Source organism: Leptonotus elevatus, chromosome 10 (assembly GCF_054856555.1).
Source record: "Leptonotus elevatus isolate MCC_2025b chromosome 10, RoL_Lele_1.0, whole genome shotgun sequence".
Taxonomy (NCBI): Eukaryota; Metazoa; Chordata; class Actinopteri; order Syngnathiformes; family Syngnathidae; genus Leptonotus; species Leptonotus elevatus.
The window spans coordinates 14518445-14542696 of record NC_141248.1 but is presented as its reverse complement, the minus strand read 5'-3'; the positions used below and the strand labels follow the sequence as shown (position 1 = coordinate 14542696).

Below are 24252 nucleotides of genomic sequence, written 5' to 3'. Positions count from 1 at the left end.
ACGCCTACGGGCATTTTCCTTGTGATTGCAATTTGTTTTTCGTCCACTGGATGTCACCAAAGTTCAAGAAATCTGTAGCCTACACGTTGCCCCAAACCAAAGTTTTTTCTTTATACTAATATATTCTCTGCGCTCCAACTCGTCTAAACACAGCAATTTGATTAATACTGCATTTGAGGAATATGAACTAAACAGAACAATCCAGCTGTACCATCCATCTCAGGGGGGCGGCCATTTTGCCTTGTACTAATAATGGTACTCGGGTAAACGAGCGTCACCGCCACTCACCGGCTCACCTTCAGCTGCTCTGAACACATTATACAATTGCATGGTACAAATATTTGGATTCAGGCTACATATTTAGGTTAGTGCTTCTGATAAGGCCTTGCTAGCTCCCACTTCGCACGACTGTAGACAGTCAAAAGATGGCAATCGTGATATTGAAGCGTTTCAGGCAACAGTTTGAAATGAACACTTTGGAGACCGACAAGACTTAAAGCAACAACCCTTGAGCAGTTTCAAAGGTAATATTTATTTTCTGTCATAGTTAACTTATTTGTACAATCTGAATCTGATTTTTTTTTTTAAACACTTAACTGTACACCTACCTGTAAGATGTATTCATGAATCAAGTAGGAGTTTGAGTACTTCAATACTCTGAGGTCAGATTTTGCTCTTATTGTAGTTAAATAAAAACATATTCAATACTAGGAAATTGTTCTGTCAGTTCTAAGGTTTAGGCTTACCGGTTTTCTCTGAGTACTCTGGCTTCCAAATGTTTACAAACATCTAATTGAAGACTCTATATTGTCTAAAAGTGTGAATATGATTTGGAATAGTTGTCTAGAGTCAGCTGGGACAGACTCCAGCTCACCGGAAATTCTGGTGAGAATGAGCGGTAATAGAAAATGGGAAACGACTGCAAACTAATATAAACATACACGATTGTTAAATTAGTGTCTCTCTGACAGTGTTACTCAACATCTAGCATTACAATTTTGGTAGATGAGCTTTTGAAGTCCAGGGAGCGTATAATAATGTAAACATCCCAGTGATTTGTTTTACTGTACATATCAAATGTGAAAAGTCCCAAAGTCAAAATGTCAGAGGTTTGTCTGCTGTGAGCTGAAGGAGGACCGCCTCTGGTGATGTTCTCCTCCAGGAAAACTCTCCGGCTCAGTTTGCGGCCTAGGATGCGAGAGAAACACAAAGCTAACAACGTAAACATCGCACACATTATTTGTCTGTCGTTGGTCTCCATGGAAACGGTTGCCACCTACAGCCAGGGCGGCGGAGCGGACCGCTTGCAATTGGAAGAAGACCCTCCCGCCTTCTTCTGGACACACCGTCTTCAGTTCCTCTCGGGTCATGCTCAGGAGCATGGAGCCGCTCAGCACGCCCAGACAGCGCACCGTACTGCGAGCACAGAAGAAGAGAAAGGACGTGAAAAGCTGAGGTTTGAGGCAACGCCGTGCGCTATGTCATATTGACAGATGTTCTCATTGGGTCATGCAGGTGTACTTAGTATTTCACTTACATCCTGGTGAAGCCCATATGTTCGAGCCAGGCTTTCACCTCGACTGGTTTGGACTTTTTGCTCAAGACAGGAGAGCTTCCAGTGGGCTGAGGAAAGAAGAGAGATGATTCAATGGCTCCGATCGTACAAGCGCAACAAAAAGTATGAGATGTTGATTAAGTTATAATAAGTGTAAATATGATGTATGATTTGTGTTAAGTGTTTATCAGTCACCATGTCATCATCTTGTTGATTTTCCGTGAGGACGTTGTTGGGGACGAAACCTTCCTCTCCTCGACTGTTCCTCACTTTCCACCACAGCTTGGAAACGTCCAGCAGCTGCACGGAGGACCGAGCATACTTTTCATGTCATCTTTATTATTTCATCAGAATTTTGGAGACGCATGGAACGACGTGCCACCTCCACCACTTCGCCTTTCCTGATGGTCAGCTCTCTGTTGTTCCTGGAGATGAAGTCGTGCGTGACGCGCATGCGACGCAGCTTCTTCTCCCGCAGCCTGGGGGGAATAGGGACGTTTTTTTAGCGACTAACAAAGAACACAATTGTGAATTTGCAAATGAAGCTTGCAAGTGTACCTCGAATGTAGCATTACATGCGATGTTACTGCTGCAAGAGGCGATGGTATCGTCTCGGTGTTTTCTTCTATTTGTTTTTCTAGTCCACCAAGAGAGGACGTTTGAGCGTTCACCTTGCTGCTTGGGGGCCGTCGCCGAACCTCTTGCGCCCTCGCCGGGGCCTCATTACCGGTTGTAGGGGCTTCCCTCAGCTCTGGAGGCTGCCAGCCGTCAAAGAATTCCAGCAGGTATGTCGGGATGTCCTCGTCGTCCTCGGGCCATTTGGTGCTGCTCCAAAGCAAGAATTTTGATGACCAAACAAAACGTAACAAACATTTAAGAAATGGGGGTCAACTAGGTTCCCTACCTTGGGATATTCCACGCGTCTCCCAAAGACTGCCACAGTTGGTCCTCCTCTGCAGACGCCTCCTCACTCATGAGGCAGATACACTGAGGAGTCAGCAGGGGGGCCACGATGCTTGGAGGCAGGTCCTCAGAGCACTGGGTTACAATCTGGTGAGCGCACGACATGGGTCACAAAATTAGGTACAGCCAAGGAGATTGAGAAATACAGTATCATTAGAAAGCGCTATTTCTGTAAAAATGGCAATTTTCTGTAAAAGTTGTGTTAAAAATTGTGAATAGAGGTAGATGAGATGAAATAGAACTGAAATGCTGTAAAATGAATTGTTGTGAGACTTGGGGGGGGGGGGGGGGGTTCTAGTATTCATTCAGTGGTACATTTACAATTTCAGTGTTAATTTTGGAATTTCTGCATGAAAATGTGGACTCCTTCACAAAGTAGCAATCTTTGCAATACTGAACATGTTGAAGCTATTTGAAGCTGGTGATAAATTGTGAGAGGAATTTAAATTTCTCCCTTCATTTTAGGTTAATTTTGAGGAAAATGTGGACTTTTCCAAAATTAGGAATTCAGAACATTTTGATGTTATGATTTAAATCTGATGAAGCATGTTGAATTTGGGGGTAATTTGTTAAATTTCTCCATTGGAAAATGTGGATTTTTTTTCCATTTTCTGTACAGTTAACCCCCGAATACTCACAGATTTACATTTTTTTTCCAATATATAAAAAAAATTACCGGGTAAGAATATATATTTATATATTTTTTAAGGATTTTTTTTCTCCACATTTTTTGTACAAAACATACAGTGAATGTTCATCAGCGTTTTTTGAAGTATTTTTTTGCCTTGAATTTATTTTTATTTTTATTTTTTTATTACGACTTTGGAATCAGAGTCGCTGGTGTGTTGAAGCCTATCCCAGCTGACTTTGGAACAGAATTCGAAACAAAGTCTTTGGGTCTTCGACTCGGAGTCTAACTTACAAATGCTAACGTGGCGAAGAAGGAGTGCACGAATTCGGACACACTGGGGTTATCGATCTTTCCTTTCAGCTCCACCTGTGGACACGAAAGATAACGCTTGAATGCATTCAATAAGGTAAAGCAATTTTTGTAGGGAAAGCCGAAATAAATAAGGGAATAACGTCGAGGACGCGTACCAGAAGGTTGAAACCACATTTGATCTTCTGAAGACACTCTGCAAATTCTGCCGTTGGTGGCATACCGGACATTACTGGCAAACACAACAAAATCAGGAATATGCATTTTAGCTCCATTTGATATGCAGCTGTCAGCCGATATGTCAACAAAATGTCTGCATTCACAAACCTTTGCCTTTTTTCTTTTTTTTCTTTTTCATTTCATTTTTCGCTGCGGCGGCGGCCATCTTCCCCATGAAGATCTCAATGTCGCCAATGATGTGATTCAAGATGTCCTGTAGCATAACAAGAGATACACTAGAGGTAGGGCGGGGTAATTGAGTCACATGACTTCACTTGGAAGAATTTGGAGAAGGTTGGGAGAATTGGGACGCACTTGGCCGAAACTTATGAAAGACTCCACTTTACTTGGTATTGACAGTATTGTCACCTTATTCCTACTATTTGTTCACACCATGAAGAATCCATCCTTTTTATTTTTCTTTTTTTTTTACATACCACATTTCTGTCCAACTCTGTGTAAGGTCGTGGAGGGTGCAAAGGTTCTTCTCTGACGGTGGCCTCCTCCTCTTCCTCCTGCACATCCTCCTCATCGTCATCAACATCCTTCGGAGCTACATTCAGGCGAGTGTCTTCTAAATGGGCGGCCAAAACCAGGTGTAAACAAAGACCTTGTTATTACTGTCAAAGCAGCGTCTTCATAGCCTCACCATTGTAATCAGGAGGAGCCCACTCGGGGGGCTCTTCCTCTTCGGATTCGATTTTACTTCGGGTTTCCGCTTCTTCTTGTAATGTACTATCAAAAGTGTCACCATCAATTCAAATCGAAAGACTATTTAGCAGGTTTATGCTAGTGGTTGCTCTTACCTTAAACGCGCTTGCGAAAGACCCCTTTGGACGTAATCAGCCTGTAAACAAGATGTGACATTTTATTAGTGGGTTCAGTCCGATGGATGGGGGGGGGGGGGGCGGCGCGGGGCATAGACTAAAGTTTTGATAACTGGCTGATTAATCAAAACAATATAATATATAATGAATACAACTTTATTGATGTACTTCTTGGTCCTGTCATGCTTACAATAGATATTAATTACAGGCAGAACATTTGACTGTTTTACAATACTTTGTCCTTTATCCATCCACTTATTTTCCGCTTATTCCTAACAAGGGTCGCGGGTACTTTGTCCTTTAGTCAAATTTTAATTACAACAGAGAGAAACATTGTCAACATTGGCCTATTTGTTTTGTTTTGTTTTTGTACTTATTTTTGTGGCGTCATCATTTTTGACTTATGTTGTCATGTGTTAATGTAAGGGGGGAAAACAATTGGCAAAAACTGCTAATATCTGCCGTTTAATCGATCAGGCCTTTTTTTTTTTATATATATATATATATACAAAAAGTAGGACTTCAAAAAAATATTAACCTCTCCATGTCCCACCCGAATGACCAAAAGAGAAAAAGAAGAAAAAAAGAAACAGCAGCATGTAAGTATGTAGTAATTGTTCATCAAAAATGAGTTAGAGGTTTTATTCCTAAAATTGAATTTGGTATTTAATATCACTGAAATATTATGCACAGTTTGAACAATAACGCTGTGCTATATAAATGTAGGGAAAAATAAAAATAAAAAAAACAATTAAAAATGTAATGCACATAATGAAAATTGCACTCTCGTGTTTAAAAACAGTTTTACAATATGATACGATTGAACTGTACTTCAAATATGTAAAATATTGTCAAAAATGTACAGCATGCATACAAGCTACATTCAAAACTGTTTGACTGTATTTCAAATTTTTCACATTTCGTTTTTGTACCTCCCGAGAGAGCCTGCACACCACTAGTGCAGAATCCCACCGTTAAAGGATGTTTAGTCGGGTTCTTCTCACCCTGACATCCTCGCAGTGGAACAGGAAGACGCTGGTCACGTGCTTCCTGCTTGGCTTGACCGTCACTGCCAGGAGTGAGTTTGACGCCGAAGTGTCCAACGCAGCCTTCAGCTCCAGGATGTCGCACAGATAAATAGACTCCAGCACCTCCTGAGAGAAAGTCCAACATTATTAAATGAATCAATTCTTGGTCAACCCATCTCGTCCGCTCCCCCACGGGGAGGACACTCAGCTACTCGCAGCCCTAATGACGACAAGCCCGATGGGAAATGGATGGATTGCACACGAGCGGGTGCGAGTGACCTTGGTCTCTGTGTCGGTGAGCAGCAGGTTGGATCCGCTGACCTCCAGCAGCATGTTCTGGCCCCACACTCGCCCCATTTTGTCGAGCAGATTAAGCCTCTCCACGCAGTCTGCGAGGCCTCGGAGCTCTTTGCCATCCAGGTTGCATGTGAGTAGATGCTGACACGTAACAACAACAACACATTAACCCCTTCCGGCCTGTTTGATTTGCAATTTCAAAGGATCCCCCCCCCCCTTGTTTTACTTCAGTAGTTGTTAAGTTATTACATTTAGCACTAGCCTCGTCAGTTCTTCATTATATACTTTTTATGTAACCCTTCAAATTCCTGTTTGTTTTCACAATGCACTGGTTGGATAACTCAAAAATTATTATTTTTTAAATAATTTAAGCACCCTATTCTTTTTACTATGGAAGCCCATTCCTGCCAGTACAAAAAAAGTGTAAAAAAAAAGATTTGTATATATTTTATTTGTTTCTTAATTTATTTTAGCATCATCAGTTCTTCGTTATATACTTTTTATGTAACCCTTTAAATTCCAGTTTGTTTGCACAATGTTTTTACTATGGAAGCCCATTTCTGGCAGTACAAATAGCACAAAAAAAGACAAAAAAAAGTGGGGGGGCGGACGATTGCATAAAAAAAGAAGATTTTTTATATTTATTTATTTATTTATTTTTACTGTCAGTAGACCGCTTCAGCCAATCGAATTTTATTTATTTTTATTTTTTTATGGCAGACTTATGGACTTCATGTGATGAACTTATGCATGAAGGTGGTCTGACAAGTGTGTTTTTTTTTCTCTCTCTCTCTCTCTCTCTCTCTCTCTCTCTCTCTCTCTCTCTCTCTCTCTCTCTCTCTCTCTCTCTCTCTCTCTCGCTCGCTCTCTCCCCCTCTCTCTCTCTCCCTCTCTCCCTCCCTCTCTCTTTGTGATAGAGAGACCGCAGAATTAAAAAAAATTATAATTTTACCGCTTCCAACGCTTTAAAAACACGTTAAAAAATGTTTAAAGTTATTCCTTAGCACCTGTTGCCTCTCTTGTATGGCAACACTTTGAGGAAAGAGAAACGACTAGTTCTCCTAATAAGAGTTGAAGTGGGCTTGTTTCAAGTTATTATTTGTCTCCCCCAGTTTATATTGATTGTAAAACTGACACATACTATAAAAAAAAGAATTAAAAATGTATAGTTAAACAGCAAAATGTTCAACCAAATCATTTAATAGTCAACTAGCTTAATGCTAACCACTAATTTTCTGCCTCGTCTTCATTTTGTTATTCTTCTTAAATGGAATTTTTTTGCTTGTCATTTTCTCTGGCTCGATGTTCATTTGTGGGTCCAAATACAAGAAGGAAGACAAATTTAACCTTAGCACCTGTTATTATTCTCTCTCTCTCTCTCTCTCTCTCTCTCTCTCTCTCTCTCTCTCTCTCTCTCTCTCTCTCTCTCTCTCTCTCTCTCTCTCTCTCTCTCTCTCTCTCTCTCTCTCTCTCTCTCTCTCTCTCTCACTAGCGGAAAAGGTCTTCCTAAACTACAACAAAACATTTTTTTAAATTCACTTGTGGAAAAATAAAGGCGGAAATGGATCTTGCTAGAGTAAAATAATTGTATGTATGTATTTATTTATTTATTTTTAAACTGGTGGAGCGGGCTTCCATATTCTACATTCGGCCAGCAGAAGGAGCTTTCACTTCTTAAATTGAAATGGTCAATAGAGTTGATCCACTTCTTAAAATCAAAATGGCCATTATAAGCCATTAAAATGCGTCTTTGTAAAACTAAGAATACGAGGCTTCTGACACATCTATTTCTTGAACTTGTCCCCCCCCCCCAAAAAAAAGATAAAAATTGAATTGGCCCAAAGTGCCAAAAGGTACGATTTGATGTCAACACTGTGTTAATTGTGTATTTAAAGCTCAAGTTGGAAATTGTCAAATCAGACAAAAATCAGCAATCTTGGCAAGTTTCACTTCACTGCTATAATAGTTCGAATACGGCAAAGTCAGCGAGGTGGACAGAACGGAGCCTAGAAGGTAAACATTACTCAGGACCTCACCTCCACTCTGTAATGGAAATACTTGATGGTCTTGTTCATGGAGGTGGCGTACTCCTTCCTCCGCACTGTTGAAACACGAGCCGACGGCAGAGTGGTTCACAAAACTAACACGGCGTCACTCAAATCGAACGGTTGCGGTTACTTACGGTATATTGACTTTGCGCTGGGCCTCGACGTCAACGACACCAGCGACGACACCTCATCTGTGACCGAGTAGCCGCTGTCGCAACAACAAATCCGAGCAGATTACTCGAGGCCTGAGGCGGTTGAGGTGCGTGCTCGCGTGCTTATGATTTAATAACGGAACCGGATGATCGCTACAGGACGATGGACATACTTGGACTGGATGGATCCTGCATAACTGCTGGTGTCACTTCTCAGCGGACTGTCACTCCTGAACATCCTCACGCTCGCCTGCTGGGTCACATGAGTGTCATAAAACAAAAGGTAGCTTTACAATATTTTGCAATGCTATTTCGTTTTTTCTTGTCATGAAACAACCTTAATTAAAACACAACACAACACTTTTATTTGTTATTATTTTCAGTTGACATAGAAGGATGAGTACACCCAAGCCAATTTCTTAGACATGAGATTCTTTTCAGTTCGGCTGATTTCTTCTTATATCACATTGAGAGAAGGACAATTCACTGACAATAAAGATGTTTGAACAGATTTATGTCCCATAATGCCAACACATATATATAGGTAGATACAGCATCACTTAGGAGGTATTCTTAAGATTCTGTTCGTTAAAGAAAGTACACAGAGTTCTTACCTTTTTGTGTTCAACGCGATTGAAATGCTCCCTTCAGGAAAATGTTAAATCCAGCACAAATTCAAGTCATAGTTTGAGCGAACACTTAAGACAAGCCCATAAAGACAGAGGACAAAGTTCAGCGTGTGCGTGTGACACAACAAATGTGTGAAAGAACTGAGTTGCGTTCCCGGTGTGGGATCCCACCCGAGCAAAGGTTACTAGATATGGATGAAATGTTTAATAGTTGCCACGGCGATAAGTTAACATGTGCTCTTAGCAATTTGACAGCTTTGTGTGATTTACTTTGTGTGTAAATATTCACCGCCTATATGTCAAACACAAACTTAACTGAAAAAATAATAATAATCTTAAGGGTCGATTATATATTGAAAATTCAGCACCACTGCCTTGGTGAAATTAAAACTAATGCAAATGACATTTGAGAACAGACTGCACTTTAAATGCGTTTTTTTATTTTTTAATGGCCGATTGCCTCCACAATAAAAGCACCAACCCATTTATTGTGGTGACAGCAGAAGAGAAATCACTCTGTTAAACATTAATTGAAAATATCGATTAGTGATGTAACTCACACATGATGCTGTTAACTCACTTCTTACTGTACATCGGTGATTACTCACTTAAGCACACATGACATCCAAGAGGTACAGCCAGAACAAGAAACCTATAGATTTTGAATGCGCTCACCATTGAGAAATCTGGTTGAACTTTAGTTTTTTTAATTTTGACATTTGGAAGTCATACAGACTATAATGGGACCATACCACTTTTACCTACTATAGACTTATGAGCACAACTGTCAATTTGTTTGACAAAAGTGGGGGGAATAGTAACAAATGTAGCACAATTCTTACCTGGTTGATCTGTTTTTGCATAAAACTGAACTAGATCTATTTTTAATCACTCAATAAACTACATAGTCAAAAAAAAAAAGTAAATACAAATGATTTAGAAAATAGCTCACCAGTGTTGAGACGCTCCGATTTCCTTGAATGTTGCAGAAGTACTCATTTGAAAGTGTAAACACTTGCAGAGCCCCACTCCGTGGCTTGAAGTTGACTTGCTTGCACTTACATTGTTCAACCACTAGAGCACGACAGTGTGCCGCAACCACATTTCGGGAGATTCCGGGCAACAAGAATCGCATGTTATCTGTCTGTCAACTTTCACACAGTAAACAAATGCAGCGCGGTCAAGTGAAAGTAATCCATAGTGTGATCTTTTTATTGTACATTAAAATCAGGATAGAAGGTGTCACAGAACACCACTCAGCACCCCCAAGTGCAGTAGCATCCATCTCATAACAACCATAAAGCTGAACAATGCATATTTAAAGATTTGCATACAATTAGTGAGTTAAAAATATTTGCATATCCACTGCTCAAACGACTAACACATTTTTTCTATCTTTACATCTGCCTAACGTGTGACTTACGAAAGACGGCTAAACAGTTTCTGGAGAAAATTCTCCAAAAAAAACTTTCAATCACATACTTGATGTGCTGCTTTTAAAGTTTCAGGGTAACAACAGAGAATTTGGCTACATGTTTCGGATACACAAGGCGATCTCTGTAAGTCATTAACTATGCTAAATTATCTTTTGCAGCAAGCGGGACTTTGGCCTTTCCATGTAGTGCTCCTGCATACAAACTGTACAGAGATGCAGAGCCCGAGAAGCAGAAGAAAAAGACACATTATAAAAAAAAAGTAGAGCAAAACATAGTGACAAGATACTTTTAAATAGAAGTTGAGGAGTACATCTTTACTAGCAGGTCATGTGATAAAGATCTATATTGGACCTCTGCTGTTGCCCGGTTGGCACTCACTGGCCTTGCAGAGCCTGGACAAGGTTCAAGCCCGAACCAGGAGGCAAAACCCAACCGTCCTGGCCCTGGTTGGTGTGCAGCAGGCAGTAGAGCTGCTTCAGATGGGTCACTATGTTGTCTTTGATATCAGGGATGGAGATCTGGAGGCGCACGCTGCCGCTGTCGAAGGATCGCGTGTTGTCCCCGGAAAACATCTCGATGATCATACGAGCCACCACTGGAATGATCTACGATGGGATAAACATTGTCTGCTTGTCAAACTCATTTTTGTAGAAGGCCACATTGAAATTCTGGTTTCCCTTTGAGGGCTGTTATGACCAGTCGGGCTGGGTATCAATACTCATTTCTTGAATTGATTCAATTTCGATTCACAAGAGTTTGATTTGATTCAATCCAATCCAATATAAATATATATTTATGGAAAATCTATTATTTTTAAATATCAAGGACATGATTTAATAAAAACATTAAATTTCAAATTAAATTATGTGGAGGCAGTAACTGGTCAAATGATTTAATTTATTTTTGTTAATTAACGTAACGTGTTTTAATCACTTAAGTGTTACACAAACAATGTCCTACTTTCATAATTGTAATTCAACAATTGTAAATATGCATTTAAAATATTCTGAATTGCCTTAAAGTACATTAAGTCAGATCTTATGTAAATGTTAAGAAAATACTTTGAAATTCATGTCAATAGTAAATTTCAAGAAAACAGCAAGATCATTTTAAAATTAGATTTTCTCATGAATGTATTGGAAAAATACATTAAATTAAAAGGAAAATCAATTTGACATCGGTCAATTTTTTTTTTTTTAAACCCAGTCCTAATGACTAAGACAATCATAAAAATATATAATCACCTAATCATCATATCACAAATACATAATTGGCCCTGCATTGTTTTGCATGCATTTCTAACAATTGGTTGAATTGAAAATCAGAAGTAATTGAAAACAGTGACAAATGTGCAATACAATTATTAAAGGATTTGGTGGGAAAATGCTTGTTTGTAATATCAATACACATAAAAAATATATATATTTTTAGTTAAATTACACCAAAAACAAAAGGACAAACCCATTTAGAAAGAAACAAAGAAACACTATTTGCCAGGGAGGGCCACAAAAAATAATGTGGCTGGCCGTATCTGGCCCCCTGGGCCTTGAATTTGACACCATAAATAACTCAAAAGCATTTGAAAAAATTAAGAAAACTTGAAACGGAGTTAAATTATTTAAAAAAAAAATGTAAGCATACATTCACAGTGGCATTAAACAAGCACTGAGGAAGTTCTTAGGTATTATGGCACCCCCCTTAATATAAAGCAATGGTCCCTAAACTATTTTATTTATTTATTTATTTTAAATAGTGGAACATATATGAAGGGTTTCAAAAGAGTTCAATTCTCACCTGAACCATGATAAGTTTCCTCTCTGTTGGCCTTCCATCAGGCCACTCCTCCCCAAAACACAGGCTGATTTCAAACTGCGGAGGATTTGGGGTTTGGCCACGTTGGTGCGCGATCACATCTACGCACCACACAAAATATTCAAATGATAAATGACACCAAAGCGCATTTCCACATATGGAACTAAGATATGATAACAGCACAGGCAACTCACCACTGAGAAAAGACTCCAGGCAAAACAGTTTGACCTTTGTCTGTCGTTCGATAGGATTTGGCGCCGAGGCATTCGGCGCACAGGGGCCCGACCAGTACACCTTGCACTGGCACAGACGGATGGCGTAGATATCGTGGCCGCTCACCTCCAACACCAGGCCTCGGTCCATCACGTCCAGCAGGCGGTTTGTGAAGCGCCTCTGCTTGTCGTTGATGATGTTCTCCGTGGTCGGGAAGCGCAACTGTTCCAGGCTGACCGGTCCGAACAGCTCCTCCTGGTTGACCATGGGGCCCAGATCGCCGTAGAAGAGCCTGCAGCCCTGGGGGTTGCTGACGGTGACGGTGGGACACATCTCCCGCCCTCGGTACAGGAACTGCACCTCCAGGTCGGTCACTGAGTTAAAAGATGGGATTCCGAAAAAATTGGCATTTGGAGCAAAAACAAGGAGTACTTGGATAAACGCTGCGAGTGATGTCAAAATAGCACCAACATACTTGGCAGGGAGCTGATCCACATCTCCGGAGAGGCAAACAAAGTGTCGGTAATGGTCGATCCCTGCATAGACGGGTCAGCCAGAGCGGCGGCGGGCATGTCAGCCATTGCCGTTGGTGCCATCTCCACATCCACAGGCTCCTGTTTTGGCCACGTTTGAATGGGTTCCTCTTTGGGCCACACTTTATTAGGTTGGGGACAACTTGCAGGCGGTGGCATGGAGGACTCGGAGCCCATTGGAGACCACAAGATGAGAGGAGAAGGACTTGTGCCTGGTTGGGGGGAATGAGACTGCTGTTAGCATCAAAGTAAGGTAAATATTCATTTTTTAAATGTGTTGAATAAATGTACAAGGAACATGAAGTCCCCACCATTAGATGGGTATGGAGGAAGAGATTCTGGTGTGTCTGGAATATCTTCCTCGGCGCCATCTTCCTCACCTGGGGTCCAAGAACCAGCATCTGAAGAACCTGTGGTTTCATTAGCAAATATATGTATCTATAAAAGGAATGATTAATTATCCATCCAATTTATTATTAGAATGCAGATTTAGTTCACATAGAGATGTTTGTTTGAGTCTGCCTATCAAATCCCTTTTAGAATTTTTTTTTACCAGCACTTTAATTGAACTTTTGTCACTTCTGTTCCACTTGTATACCCAAATATTATACAAATATAGAGTCAAACTGGACATTTTCCTTAGGCAATAGTTTCTAAGGTACACAAAAACCTAATTTTTGGTCTCGACATACTTCTGCAAGTAAGTCGCCTACTTCCCCATTTTTATTATTTCATTCCCTCAACCCAATAAGAATCAGATTGATAAGCAGCATCAACAAAGGAATCAAAACCACTAAATGTCATCCTTAGTTTTCAGTGACCCAAAACTCATATTTGCCATAAATGCCTTCATTAAATTTACCTGGGTTGCTTAAGGGCTGCAGGATGTCACAAACATCATATATCTTTAATGGATTCATCGGGACTTCTTTGGTTCCATCATAGATAAGGTTGAATTCGCGGCTTTTGTTCAGGGCACATCGGAGCTGAGCTTTCCATTTGGCAGGATCGGGTTCGTCAGTCCCTTCCTGGAATTTCCCCGTCTCCACAGCCCACGCCTGGAGGAACATATCAATGTATGGAAATATTGATATCTCATGACTCGCATGAATATATTTTATGAGATACAAGACGCCAGGAGTGTCCCAAAAGGATGGTTTCGAATGAGAAGATGTATTTACCTTGAATATGGTGTCCTCGTCCTCGTGTTGGGGCGTGTGTCGAGTGGCGTGCTTCCACGGGATCTGGAAGCGCATGGCGTCACGGTCGAGCCACTCCAGGCCGGCATATCTCCCGCTGTGCACTTGGGCGACCAGCCACGGCTTCAGGCGGACCCGTCGCGGCGTCACCGACATGTCGACTGGCGGAAGAAAAAGGAAAACAAGGTGACGGTGGGATGGGTGCAACTGTTCTCCCGGTTAAAGTCTGTTTAAAGTATACTCGGTGGGAGTGACGTTTTACACAGTAGATATACAGACACCATTTGAAATGCGAGCAGTATTCCGTTCAAGTGAAATGAAACGATGTCACGTACCTGCACGAAACAGGAAGTGGCTGTTGCTTTTGCCAGTCGGCCTCTGGCCCAAAATAGTCGGATGTTCCCCCTCCTCAAGCGTTTTTTTTCCTTCGCTTATCTAAACTAACCGTAATTGTGTGATTTTCGATAAACCACCGCACGAAATTCAAATGTGAAGATAACAACAAGCACCAAGTTTGTCCCCGTGAACTCCTCGGGCCTGGTGTTTTCTCAGCCTCACTCCGCCCACTTCCCTTAGCCGAAACTCAGGTAGGGCGGTGACGTCACACAGATGACACACCTTTTCCACAATGTCCTCCAACATCACGGGTCATGCATACTCGCCCAAAAATGAGTGTGATTTTCAACTGCCATTTTCTCACTTGCTGCCAAATCATTCTCTTTTTTTTTTTACAATCCTAAATGTTCAAACTGCCTTTTAGAGTTCCTTAATATGTACACAACTGAATACACGAAAAATAAAATCCACTTGTAGCCGTCAAGGTCTTGCATAAACCTTGAAAATGTATTTATTTATCTGTCCAGCCCCAGCAGTCTCACATAAAGAAAGACTGAGTGAAGATAAGCAGCTCTTAAACAATAACAAGACACAACCTGGATAGATAGATAGATAGATAAAGCGGATCATATGTGATTTGTATATCTATATACCCCACTGCATGACATTACAGCACACAGTATCACAATACTGTATATAAAACAAGTTCAAGACTCGTAACAACCTGGATAAACCTCTAGATAAGTATACTCACTGGCCACAAGATGCCTGAACAAATTGTAAAAAAGACAAAAACCAAAATGGCTGAGCATCAACACCAAGTCGACTTTTCATCACCAAGCAGCTTTCTTAGCAACTCCTGAAAAGCACCTCTTCTTATTTCTCAGCGCATCACGGCAGTTTGTGGAGTGGAGTTGGTGTCATCAATAACATGCAGTTCAAATATTCATGGTTAATAAGAAGTCCTCCAATGGCAACATATGTGAGAAATACTCTGGCTCCGCGGTACATGCTGAAGATCCATGATGTTTAACATTTATTTTTTAGCCATAATTTCTCCTTCAATCTTCTGAACGATGTGTGAAATGTCCAAACTCTGTGTCAGCATATTCAGCAGCATCTCGTCATCTTGAACGCCTTCCATGAACTCTTCATAGGACAGCTCACCTTCGTTAAAGGGCACAATAAAACCAATTAATTTAGATTTAATGAACAGTTTAAGCTAAATGGGCATGTCAGTGGAAACAACACTGCGTACCATCTCCGTTGATGTCAATTTTGTCAAATACCATGTTGGTAAACTCCTCTGTTTTGATGTCATCGTGAATTCCATTGATTGCATCAATAGACTAGCATGAAAGAAAACATCATGGTGAATTGTACCACTCATATCTTACTTTAATCCACCAGTAGATGTCGCCCAAGTGTCAGCTATTGCTTCGCACAAAACAGTCCCACTCAACTGCTTCATGCTTCGTACGCTTGATTCAGAACCAATAGGTCAGTAAGTGGGATTTTCCCCAAGTCACTTATGAACATACGTATGTAGCACTAACAAGGCTTTAGGGGCTTACTAATACCTTGAAGATCAGCAGCAGCTCCCCGCGGTCAATGCAGCCACTTCCATCGATATCATAGAGTTTGAAGTACCAGCGAAGTTTCTGTTTCACTGCTCCCTTAAGAACCAGACTGAGAGCAGCTACGTATTCCATGAAATCAATGAAACCATCCTAAAATACACACAAACACTATTCTTCTACATCCCACTGTAGGTTTGTGCTTACAAATGTTCTGGATGACCCCGAATGATTGTAACCCGTAGTGCCTGACATTTCTACAAGTGATGATGGAAATGCGTTAATTGCCACACATATTTGAATTTATAGTAATTCATCCATCCATCTAGCCGTCTAGCGCAAGTGACAGAGTCACATGACGTCAACAACCACCCTAACATTCAAATGGCATCCAGTTTGGAGCCCAAGTTCTGAACAGTTCCTTTGGTCCTAGAATTATCTACTCATCTGTTTATCACTTTTGTAGTGTAAATGCTGAAATGGAATTTCCGTCAAATGTTCGCCTGCGTCTGAAATTAGATCTCCGCACATATTTCTCTGCTCAGTTGTCCGAGGCATTTTCAGAAAAAGCTGTTGAAGTTTTCCCTTTGTCATCCCTTCCTATTCCAATAATCTGCTAAATGAGATAGTCGCAGAATTAAAAACAGATTTTATCATCCATAGTATGGGTTGCAATCATTTCGGGTCACCAGCAACAGCAACATTTTGTTTATCAAACAAATATAAATAATACATTTTTTACAGTCATTCCCAATTCCTGAGTGTCCGCATACAAGTTATTTAAATGAATTAATATAATTTTATATCTGTTGAGGTGCTACAGTGTCAAGCATCCTTCAGAAATATTAAAGCAAGGGCTATGAATCAACAGCTTTCTTAAGTGAGACTCTTCATCAGCCGACTAAGCATAAAAAAAAAAGGCCAGATAATGATGACAAAGTCAATCAAAAATAAAGAAATAAACACTCTTACGTCATTCAAATCAAATGTCGTGAACATCGCCTTAACATAGGCGTTTGACGATTCCGACAGGTTCCTCAGACCGAAAAACTTCTTGAACTCATAGAACGAAAGAAGTCCCGAAGGGCACTCGGTCATGAATTTTCTATACCACTGATGACTCTCGCAAGTTTGCAGATCCTCCACAGTCGAGTCGTTGTTTCCCATGCTTGTTTTCTTCACATAAAGTCCTTCGTAAAATCCTTCAAGAGTAAACCGCGCTGTATTGAAACGTACCGCATCCAAGCACCCGGGCATGGGAAGCTTGCTTGTTTTGAAAAAGCTTGCGGCCATTCATCCTTCAGAGCGTCTGCGAAAAGCTCTGATGTGGTAATCTACTTTGCTTGACCACAAGACTTAACTATTTAGAGCGCTCGTAAAGGCAGAGGCAACTACTAGTGATGAATTTATGTATCTTCCTTGGCCATTTATTAAACAATGACAATTATCTATGTCACCACTCTTAAAAGTTGACGAAGTTCGATGCAGATTATAGCTTAATGCTGAGCTGATGCCCTCAAAAGTATTGTTTTTGTACTTGACTGAATGGATTTCACTTTGGAAGGACTAAACTGTACAGTACACATTGTGAAACAAATACAGTAATGCCAAATGTTCTTTCTTCATATTTCAGGTGGCATAATGAATTCCTACCGAGGAACTGGAAGAACCAGTCTTGGTTGTTTCCGCAGATTTAAGGCGTGATAGAAGACTGCTGTCTAGCTTTACAGGATTAAAAAGGGTAAGATAACCTATGTTAGTATAAATAGTTCAAATACATCAACAATACATACCTTTTGAATTTGGGTGAGCTATAAATGATACATTATTAAATGATTCTAATATAATATTATAAAATATAATTATAATTAACTCATTCACTGCCATTGACGGCTATAGACGTCAAAACTTCATTTGAACTATTTTTATTAGTTTAACATTTGTTCCCACTTTTGTTAAGAGTATGAAACAGATATAACATTTGTGATTAAGCTTGAGTTGACTAGTGAAGTCATGCAATTAATTACAATAAAAAATTAAAATATTAATATTAAAATAATTGCCTGACGTGATTAAAAAAAAGTTATTTTAAATTAGGGGCGTCAGACGACTAAAATTTGTAATCGTAATTAATCGCATGACTTCACTAGTTAACTCGATTAATCACAAATTTTATATCTGTTCTAAATGTACAATAAAAAAAATCTAGGTTCTCATAACAAAAGTGGGAAAAAATTTAAACTAATAGAAATAGTTCAAATGAATTTATGGCAGTGAATGAGTTAATATATAATTAAAATGAGAGAACAAAATATTTAATAATAATATATAGAAAATTATTATATTGATTATAAATAGAACTGAAACTCCCACAATACTGGAATCATATCCTTTTAAAAGTAAACAGATATATTAACCTCGTGTATTAACCTGTTCTGCGACGTGCACGTGAAAGGCAGGGTTCCTTTTCACGAGGGTTAATGTCGGTGGTCAGCTCACTCTCCTTGGAGGATTCTTGATCCTCTTTAGACTAATCATCATCTTGACACTTATCCTTGCAGCAGCAACATGGTAAACTGGAAAACGAGGGCACATGAGAGTGCTGGTCAATCGTCTACGTGTGACTATTGTAAACAAGAGTGTTGATTAAAAAAAAATAATAATAATAATAATTAAATACAGCAAATCGGCTTTGATCTTTCATTCTGCAAGTTTTCCAGTATTAGTGGTTGGGAGGTCAAAAATGTTAAATATTAATATTATAAGATTTTACACTGCCTGGAAAAAAAAAACATTACATGCAAAACAAATAAAACCACAGACTTTTCTTAGTGGCCTAAATGATACAATAATGTGAAACCATCTTTAAAAGTTACCATATCATGCATGTGAGGTCAGCATTGGTTCAGACAGGGCCAATCAAAACTTGGTGGCCACAACTTGAAAAGGTTCAGTGTCGGATTCTTGTAGCAAGGAAATTGTTTACAGCTGTTGGTTTGGTTGTTGTTTTTCCCCCCACGCCGAACTACGCTAGTAATAGCATAAGAAATGCTGTTGATGTCTGCTAGAGGAAGCCCCTGCTCCGATTGATCAGCCACCGATCATAATCAGCCAATTTCCGTGGAAAGTTTATGATTGGAAGACCACTGACAAAAACTTGGACCACAGAGGGCCAAGAACAAATCTTTAGTTTTTATCAATACAGGGGTATCTCGGAGTTTGAACATAATTCGTTCCTGTGAAGTGTTCAAAGTCCGATTTGTTCAACATCCGAAAACATTTTTCCCCATAGGAAATAATGTAAATGCAATTACCGTTCCCAAGCTCCAAAAACTGAGAATTTCTATTTTAATTTATTTCTAATTAAATTAAATTTCTATTTATGTAAAATAGAAAATAAAATGTTAACGCTTTCTTTAGTTCAGTGCTGACTTTGTGTATTTTACATTGGGGATATTGCTAGACTACTAAGGGGTCCTTATGCTTGTCCACGCACCAGTATTTACGGAAGTAGTCACGGTAGATACAACACTGCGATCATCTTCTTCCTTAAAAGGAACCCCGACTGTCATGACAAGTTTGCTCCATATTATTTATTTGGTTGTTACTAACATAACTGTGAGATTCATTTTTCAAAAATCCTTTCCAGTTTAATACATTTTGTAGAAACTTTACTTGGACGTACGCCGCCATTGCTATTTACGTGGCAACGCATTCAGTGCGTAGTGACGCAGAATGGCGGCGGGCTCTCTGCCGAGCAATGTGAAACGTCTGTAAAGAAAGCAAGGTAAGCCTCCGTAGCGTTCCTAAACGGACCATCAAAACTCTTGAATGCGTCTGGTGAATAACAAGAGCACGGCGCGAGGGAGGGTGACTCCCCCGATCGCATGTTGTTTCTTTAGGAACGCTACGAGGCTTTCTTTATGGACGTTTCACGTCGGCATCGCTCGGCTTGACCCGTCTACCCGTTCAAGGTATGTTCGGCTTTTTTTTCTCTCCGATTTTTGGGTCGAAGTCCGATTTGTACGAGTTCCGAGATGTTCGAATTCCAAGGTTCCGCTGTCTTAAGACTTGACGGATATTTGTTGAATACTAAAAGAGGGATTGAAGCAAGGATATTATGTATCATATGTCCAATTTAATAAGTGCGCAAACATAAGGACACGCAAACAACAGCCGCAACATAAACCAGTCAGTCTTGAGGTTCACGAATCGTAGAATATCGATAGGCCAAAGTAAGTAAAACTGTCTCATTATTAATAGGTGTGAAAATTTCCACAGAAAAGATGCGGCAAGTAGCATTCCCAAGTTCTTCTGGTAAACCCTGGCAGCTGTTGTCTCGGATGACCGTCGCAAGACGATCGTCTTCAGGCTGCCTACAGGGTTTCGATGCTAAATGTTAATCTGCGGTTAATATTTCTTCCATGTGTTTCAACTTGCGCTGAAAGTTAAGAATTGATTGCGCCAAAGCGATAAACAGAGGGCCATCTCCACCTTTGTCTCCGTAATGTATTTCTTTGCTTTTTATTGTTAAGAAGTCATCTTTGATGCAGAGGAGGACAATTCCAGACTCTTCAACTTGAAGTTTGTGATCTTTGAATGCTGTTTTCAGGTGTGTAAGATTTTTGGCCTGCTGGTCTCCAACAGATTTATGGTCTCCGAGTTCGACACCAACGACCTCATTCATTTTTAAAATGTGATACTTTTCGTCAACGTCACATTGGCTGTTGCTCGGCTTTTCATTTTCCGCCACCTTTGTTCCGGCGAGACTCTCCACGTGATCTGCGGTCTTCTTCAAATAAACTTGATCTGTCAAGTGGAACAAAAACGTCTGCGGGTCCGCTTTTGACTGAGGGCTTTTAATATTTTCCTTGTCAATTTGAGATTCAAATTGGCACAAGTCCGAAATAATGGTCTCCGCCTTGTCGTTGAAGATGTTCTCGTCGTCTTTGCGATATTCAACTTTGGCCTTTAAATCGTCATTCTTGGCATGCCAACATTCGAGATGAGCCCGCTTTTCTCTAAGAGGGCCGCCGCTCATCTCGGTCATTCTGACTTGCTCTTCTTGAAGTTCCTTAAGCGGCGTTCTCAGTTCTTTCTCCGTTTCAATTTTGAGCCCTGGCGAGTCACACAGAGCCAACGTATGCTTGAAAAGCCTTTTTGGCTCAGTAAAGGCGTCACCGTTTTGACGGAGAGCTTTCATTTGCGCTCTCGTTTTGTTCCTATCCGGCGGACTTTCGCTGACGTGCTCGTGTGCTGCCTCCGCCACAAATTTGTTTTCCGTATTCCTGAGTTCCGCTTGGTTCTGAAGATGATGTATCGTTTGTTTCAAACTGTTAGCAAGAGAGTTTAGTGCTTCCATTTCTCTCTTTTGCTTTGCTAACAACTCATCTTTACTACAGATGACAAATCGAACCTTGTCAAATTGCCGCTGTAGGTCGTTGGCCGCTGCCTCGAGTTGGGCAATTTGTTCAGATTGTTGGTCGCGGAGAGATATAAGCTGTCCTCGCTCTTCTCTAACTACGTCATTCTGTTTTTTCAAATCTTCGTCCACGTCCTGAAGTTCCCGCAGTTTGTTGCCTAAACTCTCATTTTCCGCACATGCGATCTCCAGGCGAGATTCGGCGTGATCGAACCTCCTTAGGAGTTCATCTTGGTCTTGCAATTGGCCCCTTACAGTCTGCAGTTTTGTTCTCGTGCAATACATGTCCGCTTGATCTTTGGCCCTCTGGGTTTCAACGTGGGCCAAATTAGCCACTAAGTTCTCAATCATCTCATTCGTGATGTTCTCATTTTCCTTCAGAACGTTGACCCGCGCCTGAAGGTTTTCATTTTGCTTCTCTATCATTCCAACCCACCTCTTAAGCTGCGCCACCTTATTATCGAGGGACTCGTTCTGCTTCGTCAAAGTGTCTTCGCTTTCTTGAAGGCGTTTGATTTGCATCCTCAGGTGCGTCTCCATTTTCACACTGCAGGACTCGTTGTGAGCCAGCTTTTCACAGAGGAGCTCATTTTGTTGCGTAAACGAGGTGTTCGTCTCTTCGAGGACTTTAACTTGTTTCCATAACTTTTCCTGGTCAGTCTCCATATTCACACTCCAACTTTTAAACAGCGTCACCTTGCGGTCGTTCACCTCAGTCAGCGTTACCGTCTTGCTACATTTTGTCGTCAGGTCCGCGTCTTCTGTCTCCAGCGTGACAGTCCAAGAATTACGCTGAGTCAACTCTTCGTCGAGGAAATTCTGCTCATTTTCTCGATTGTCCTTAAGTATGGCTCTCAAGTCTTTTTTCTCCGCTTCCATCGCGTCACTCTGACATTCCAGATGAGCCAGCTTCTCATCGAGGAGTCGTTTGCGCTCGGCCAGCGCGGACTTTCTCTTTTCAAGATCGTTGTAATGGTCCGTGAGGCGGTCATTTTGTAATCGTTGCTCTTTCACACAAGCCATCATTTGTCCCAAATTCTTATCCCCTTTATCGGCAACCGGAGATGCCGGACTGCTTCGTGCTCTTTAAGAGTTCCATTGCTTACAAGGCATACGTCAAATCTCGCCGTAAATGCAGTTTTCATTTGACGTCAAACATGTCCGCAGCTCAATAAAAGTCATGCATGGGCTGCTCGGTTCACCTTTATGATCTAACAGAAGATGCCAAATAAAAGGAATAGAGCTGGCAGCTGATGGATAAAGGGACTTTGAAGTATTATGTCATTAAAGCCCTGTGGGGTGTACTGTAAAATGTTTGAGGAAAAAACATGCGTTGATTTCAACACAATTTTTTTTAATACAAAAGCAAGTGGCTTATTTAAAACATGTTTGGTTACTAACTATTTTAAGACAGATAAAAACAATTTAATCGTTTCTCCATAAGAGTCCAGACATTCTTGTCAGGTTATATACATAAAAAAAAAACCATACATTGACTAGAGACTAGTCAGTAACCAAACCACGTGAACCTAAAACCCAGTGACCTTTAAAGTTTATGAAACAAGTCATATATGACCCAAGCAGCACTTTCCGAAGACAAGGAATTCTTGTAATACAAAAAACCTAGCATCTGTGAAATAGATCAGCTATGTTTGAGAAGTCAGTATCATCGGAAAATATGATCAATAAAAATAAAGCTTGAAGCAGGAGCACCGCCATGACGAGTCCTTGAAAGAAACATGTCGTCGAACCTTTTGTAAGCGCTTTAAAATGCCAAATGGAAATCGTTTTGGTCCGATTGGGAAGTCTGCTGGATACCGACTGCGGTTGCATCTCACCCGGCTCCGCCGCATCGGATTTTTTAACAGGTTGCTCCTTATTTGCAGTTTGATTGAGTTCTAAAAACCCTTGAAGATCGGAAATGTTATGTTTTAAAGTCATGACGAGAGTCTTCATCTCCTCTACGCTTAGCTTTTCCAACTCGTCGTCTTTACTATTGACGAGAAATGTGGCCTCCTCAACCTGGCGTTTTTTGTCTTTTAATCCCGCCACCAGCCTGTCAATCGTTTGGCTTTGTTGATCCCGATGTGCGTCCATCTTGGCGGGAACAACGTCCTGTTGCTTTTTTAAAGAGTTGCCCTTTTTTTCCAGCTCCCGCAGTTTGTTACTCAACTTTTCCTTCCCCGCCAAGGCTTTCTCCATTTGCAATTCAGCATGTTCTATCCTTCCCCGTAGATCACTTTGATCGTGCAATTGGGTCCTGAGCGCCTGAGCTTCCGTCCTCAGACGGTCATGCTCAATTTGATACTGTTCCAACTCAGCGATGAGGGTTTTTGTCCTCTGCTTTATGAGTTTCTCATTTTCTTTCAGATCTTCCACTTGCACTCTTAAATCTCCATTCTCTGTTTCGAGGTCGGCCAGCTTCTCGCCGAGCAGGTGGTTCTGCTTGGTCAGCCTGTCCTCATTTTCGCCAAGATCTTCTTCGCCTTGTGCGCCCAAATCTCCATTTGCGCCCCAAGAATCAAGATGAGCCACCTTTTCATTCAGGTGCCTGTTGAGGTCAGTGAGCTTGACTTGATTTTCCTGAAGACTTTTAATTTGGGTCCGGAGTTCTTCGTTTTCTGTTTCCATCTTCAGACTCGGGGAGTCGCACAAAGCCAGCGTGTGCTTTATAAGCTTTTGTGGCTCAATCCAGCAATTGTTTGGATGATCTTTGATTTGCACGCTCACATCTTTGATCTCAATCTTCAAACCCAATTGGTTTTCACGACTCAGCTCCTGCTCAGGTGCCGCCGTCTCCGCCAGGTTCCCACAAATATTATTGCTTAATATTTCGTCCATCTGCCTGAGTTCCAGCTGGCCTTTAAGATCATGTATTTGTTGCTTAAAACTGCTTAAGTAGGCGTTGAGCTCCTCCGCGACTTCATTTTGATAAGCAATTTTCCTGTTTTGCTTTGCCAACTCGTCGTCTTTACTGTAGATTAAAAATTGAGCCTCCTCAAACTGGACCTTATGCTCTTGTACTTTCGCCGCCAGCGCGGCAATCTGCAGACTCTGTTGTTCTTG

At 40.8% G+C, this 24252-nt stretch overlaps 4 protein-coding genes and 1 long non-coding RNA gene across 11 annotated transcripts; 1 reads left to right on the top strand and 4 right to left on the bottom strand.

The window, feature by feature from the left end:
• Positions 1 to 133: 133 nt before the first annotated feature.
• LOC147167229 (uncharacterized) lies at positions 134 to 14648 on the top strand. Of its 2 annotated transcripts, none has more exons than XR_015096338.1 (10): positions 134 to 524; positions 1283 to 1456; positions 1604 to 1678; positions 1907 to 2340; positions 4141 to 4240; positions 5836 to 5959; positions 8189 to 8312; positions 12155 to 12704; positions 12784 to 12900; positions 13627 to 14648. It is a non-coding gene; the product is annotated as an uncharacterized LOC147167229 (long non-coding RNA). The 2 variants fall into 2 exon arrangements; XR_015096337.1 differs by having other exon boundaries at positions 12784 to 12905.
• eps8l3a (EPS8 signaling adaptor L3a) lies at positions 517 to 9704 on the bottom strand. Of its 5 annotated transcripts, none has more exons than XM_086087649.1 (19): positions 9611 to 9704; positions 8203 to 8279; positions 8012 to 8085; positions 7866 to 7930; positions 5812 to 5970; positions 5509 to 5658; positions 4484 to 4524; positions 4327 to 4412; positions 4115 to 4248; positions 3786 to 3891; positions 3617 to 3690; positions 3441 to 3515; positions 2460 to 2605; positions 2114 to 2380; positions 1938 to 2034; positions 1751 to 1855; positions 1538 to 1623; positions 1281 to 1416; positions 517 to 1188 (listed from the first exon to the last, which is right to left on the bottom strand). In XM_086087649.1, the coding sequence occupies exons 2-19, from the start codon at positions 8265 to 8267 to the stop codon at positions 1177 to 1179; spliced, it is 1878 nt and encodes a 625-aa protein (XP_085943775.1). In that variant the 5' UTR covers positions 8268 to 8279; positions 9611 to 9704; the 3' UTR covers positions 517 to 1176. The 5 variants fall into 5 exon arrangements, with proteins under 5 accessions (XP_085943775.1, XP_085943771.1, XP_085943773.1 ...); XM_086087645.1 differs by having other exon boundaries at positions 519 to 1188; positions 4115 to 4251; XM_086087647.1 differs by having other exon boundaries at positions 519 to 1188; positions 4115 to 4251; positions 8203 to 8282; positions 9611 to 9660.
• irf6 (interferon regulatory factor 6) lies at positions 9850 to 14536 on the bottom strand. The gene is made up of 8 exons (XM_086087650.1): positions 14187 to 14536; positions 13834 to 14012; positions 13515 to 13710; positions 12964 to 13062; positions 12595 to 12864; positions 12101 to 12493; positions 11889 to 12007; positions 9850 to 10699 (listed from the first exon to the last, which is right to left on the bottom strand). The coding sequence occupies exons 2-8, from the start codon at positions 14005 to 14007 to the stop codon at positions 10469 to 10471; spliced, it is 1482 nt and encodes a 493-aa protein (XP_085943776.1). The 5' UTR covers positions 14008 to 14012; positions 14187 to 14536; the 3' UTR covers positions 9850 to 10468.
• Positions 14649 to 14675: 27 nt separating the features above from the next.
• Positions 14676 to 17655, bottom strand: guca1ab.2 (guanylate cyclase activator 1Ab.2). 2 transcript variants are annotated; one of them, XM_086087653.1, is made up of 4 exons: positions 17001 to 17655; positions 15768 to 15917; positions 15446 to 15536; positions 14676 to 15354 (listed from the first exon to the last, which is right to left on the bottom strand). In XM_086087653.1, exons 1-4 carry the CDS (start codon positions 17055 to 17057, stop codon positions 15224 to 15226), a joined length of 429 nt encoding a protein of 142 aa, XP_085943779.1. In that variant the 5' UTR covers positions 17058 to 17655; the 3' UTR covers positions 14676 to 15223. The 2 variants fall into 2 exon arrangements, with proteins under 2 accessions (XP_085943779.1, XP_085943778.1); XM_086087652.1 differs by having other exon boundaries at positions 16737 to 17651.
• A 2123-nt stretch (positions 17656 to 19778) lies between these two features.
• Positions 19779 to 24050, bottom strand: LOC147167227 (uncharacterized). The gene is made up of 2 exons (XM_086087642.1): positions 23309 to 24050; positions 19779 to 22138 (listed from the first exon to the last, which is right to left on the bottom strand). The coding sequence occupies exons 1-2, from the start codon at positions 24025 to 24027 to the stop codon at positions 20164 to 20166; spliced, it is 2694 nt and encodes an 897-aa protein (XP_085943768.1). The 5' UTR covers positions 24028 to 24050; the 3' UTR covers positions 19779 to 20163.
• Between the last annotated feature and the right edge of the window lie 202 nt (positions 24051 to 24252).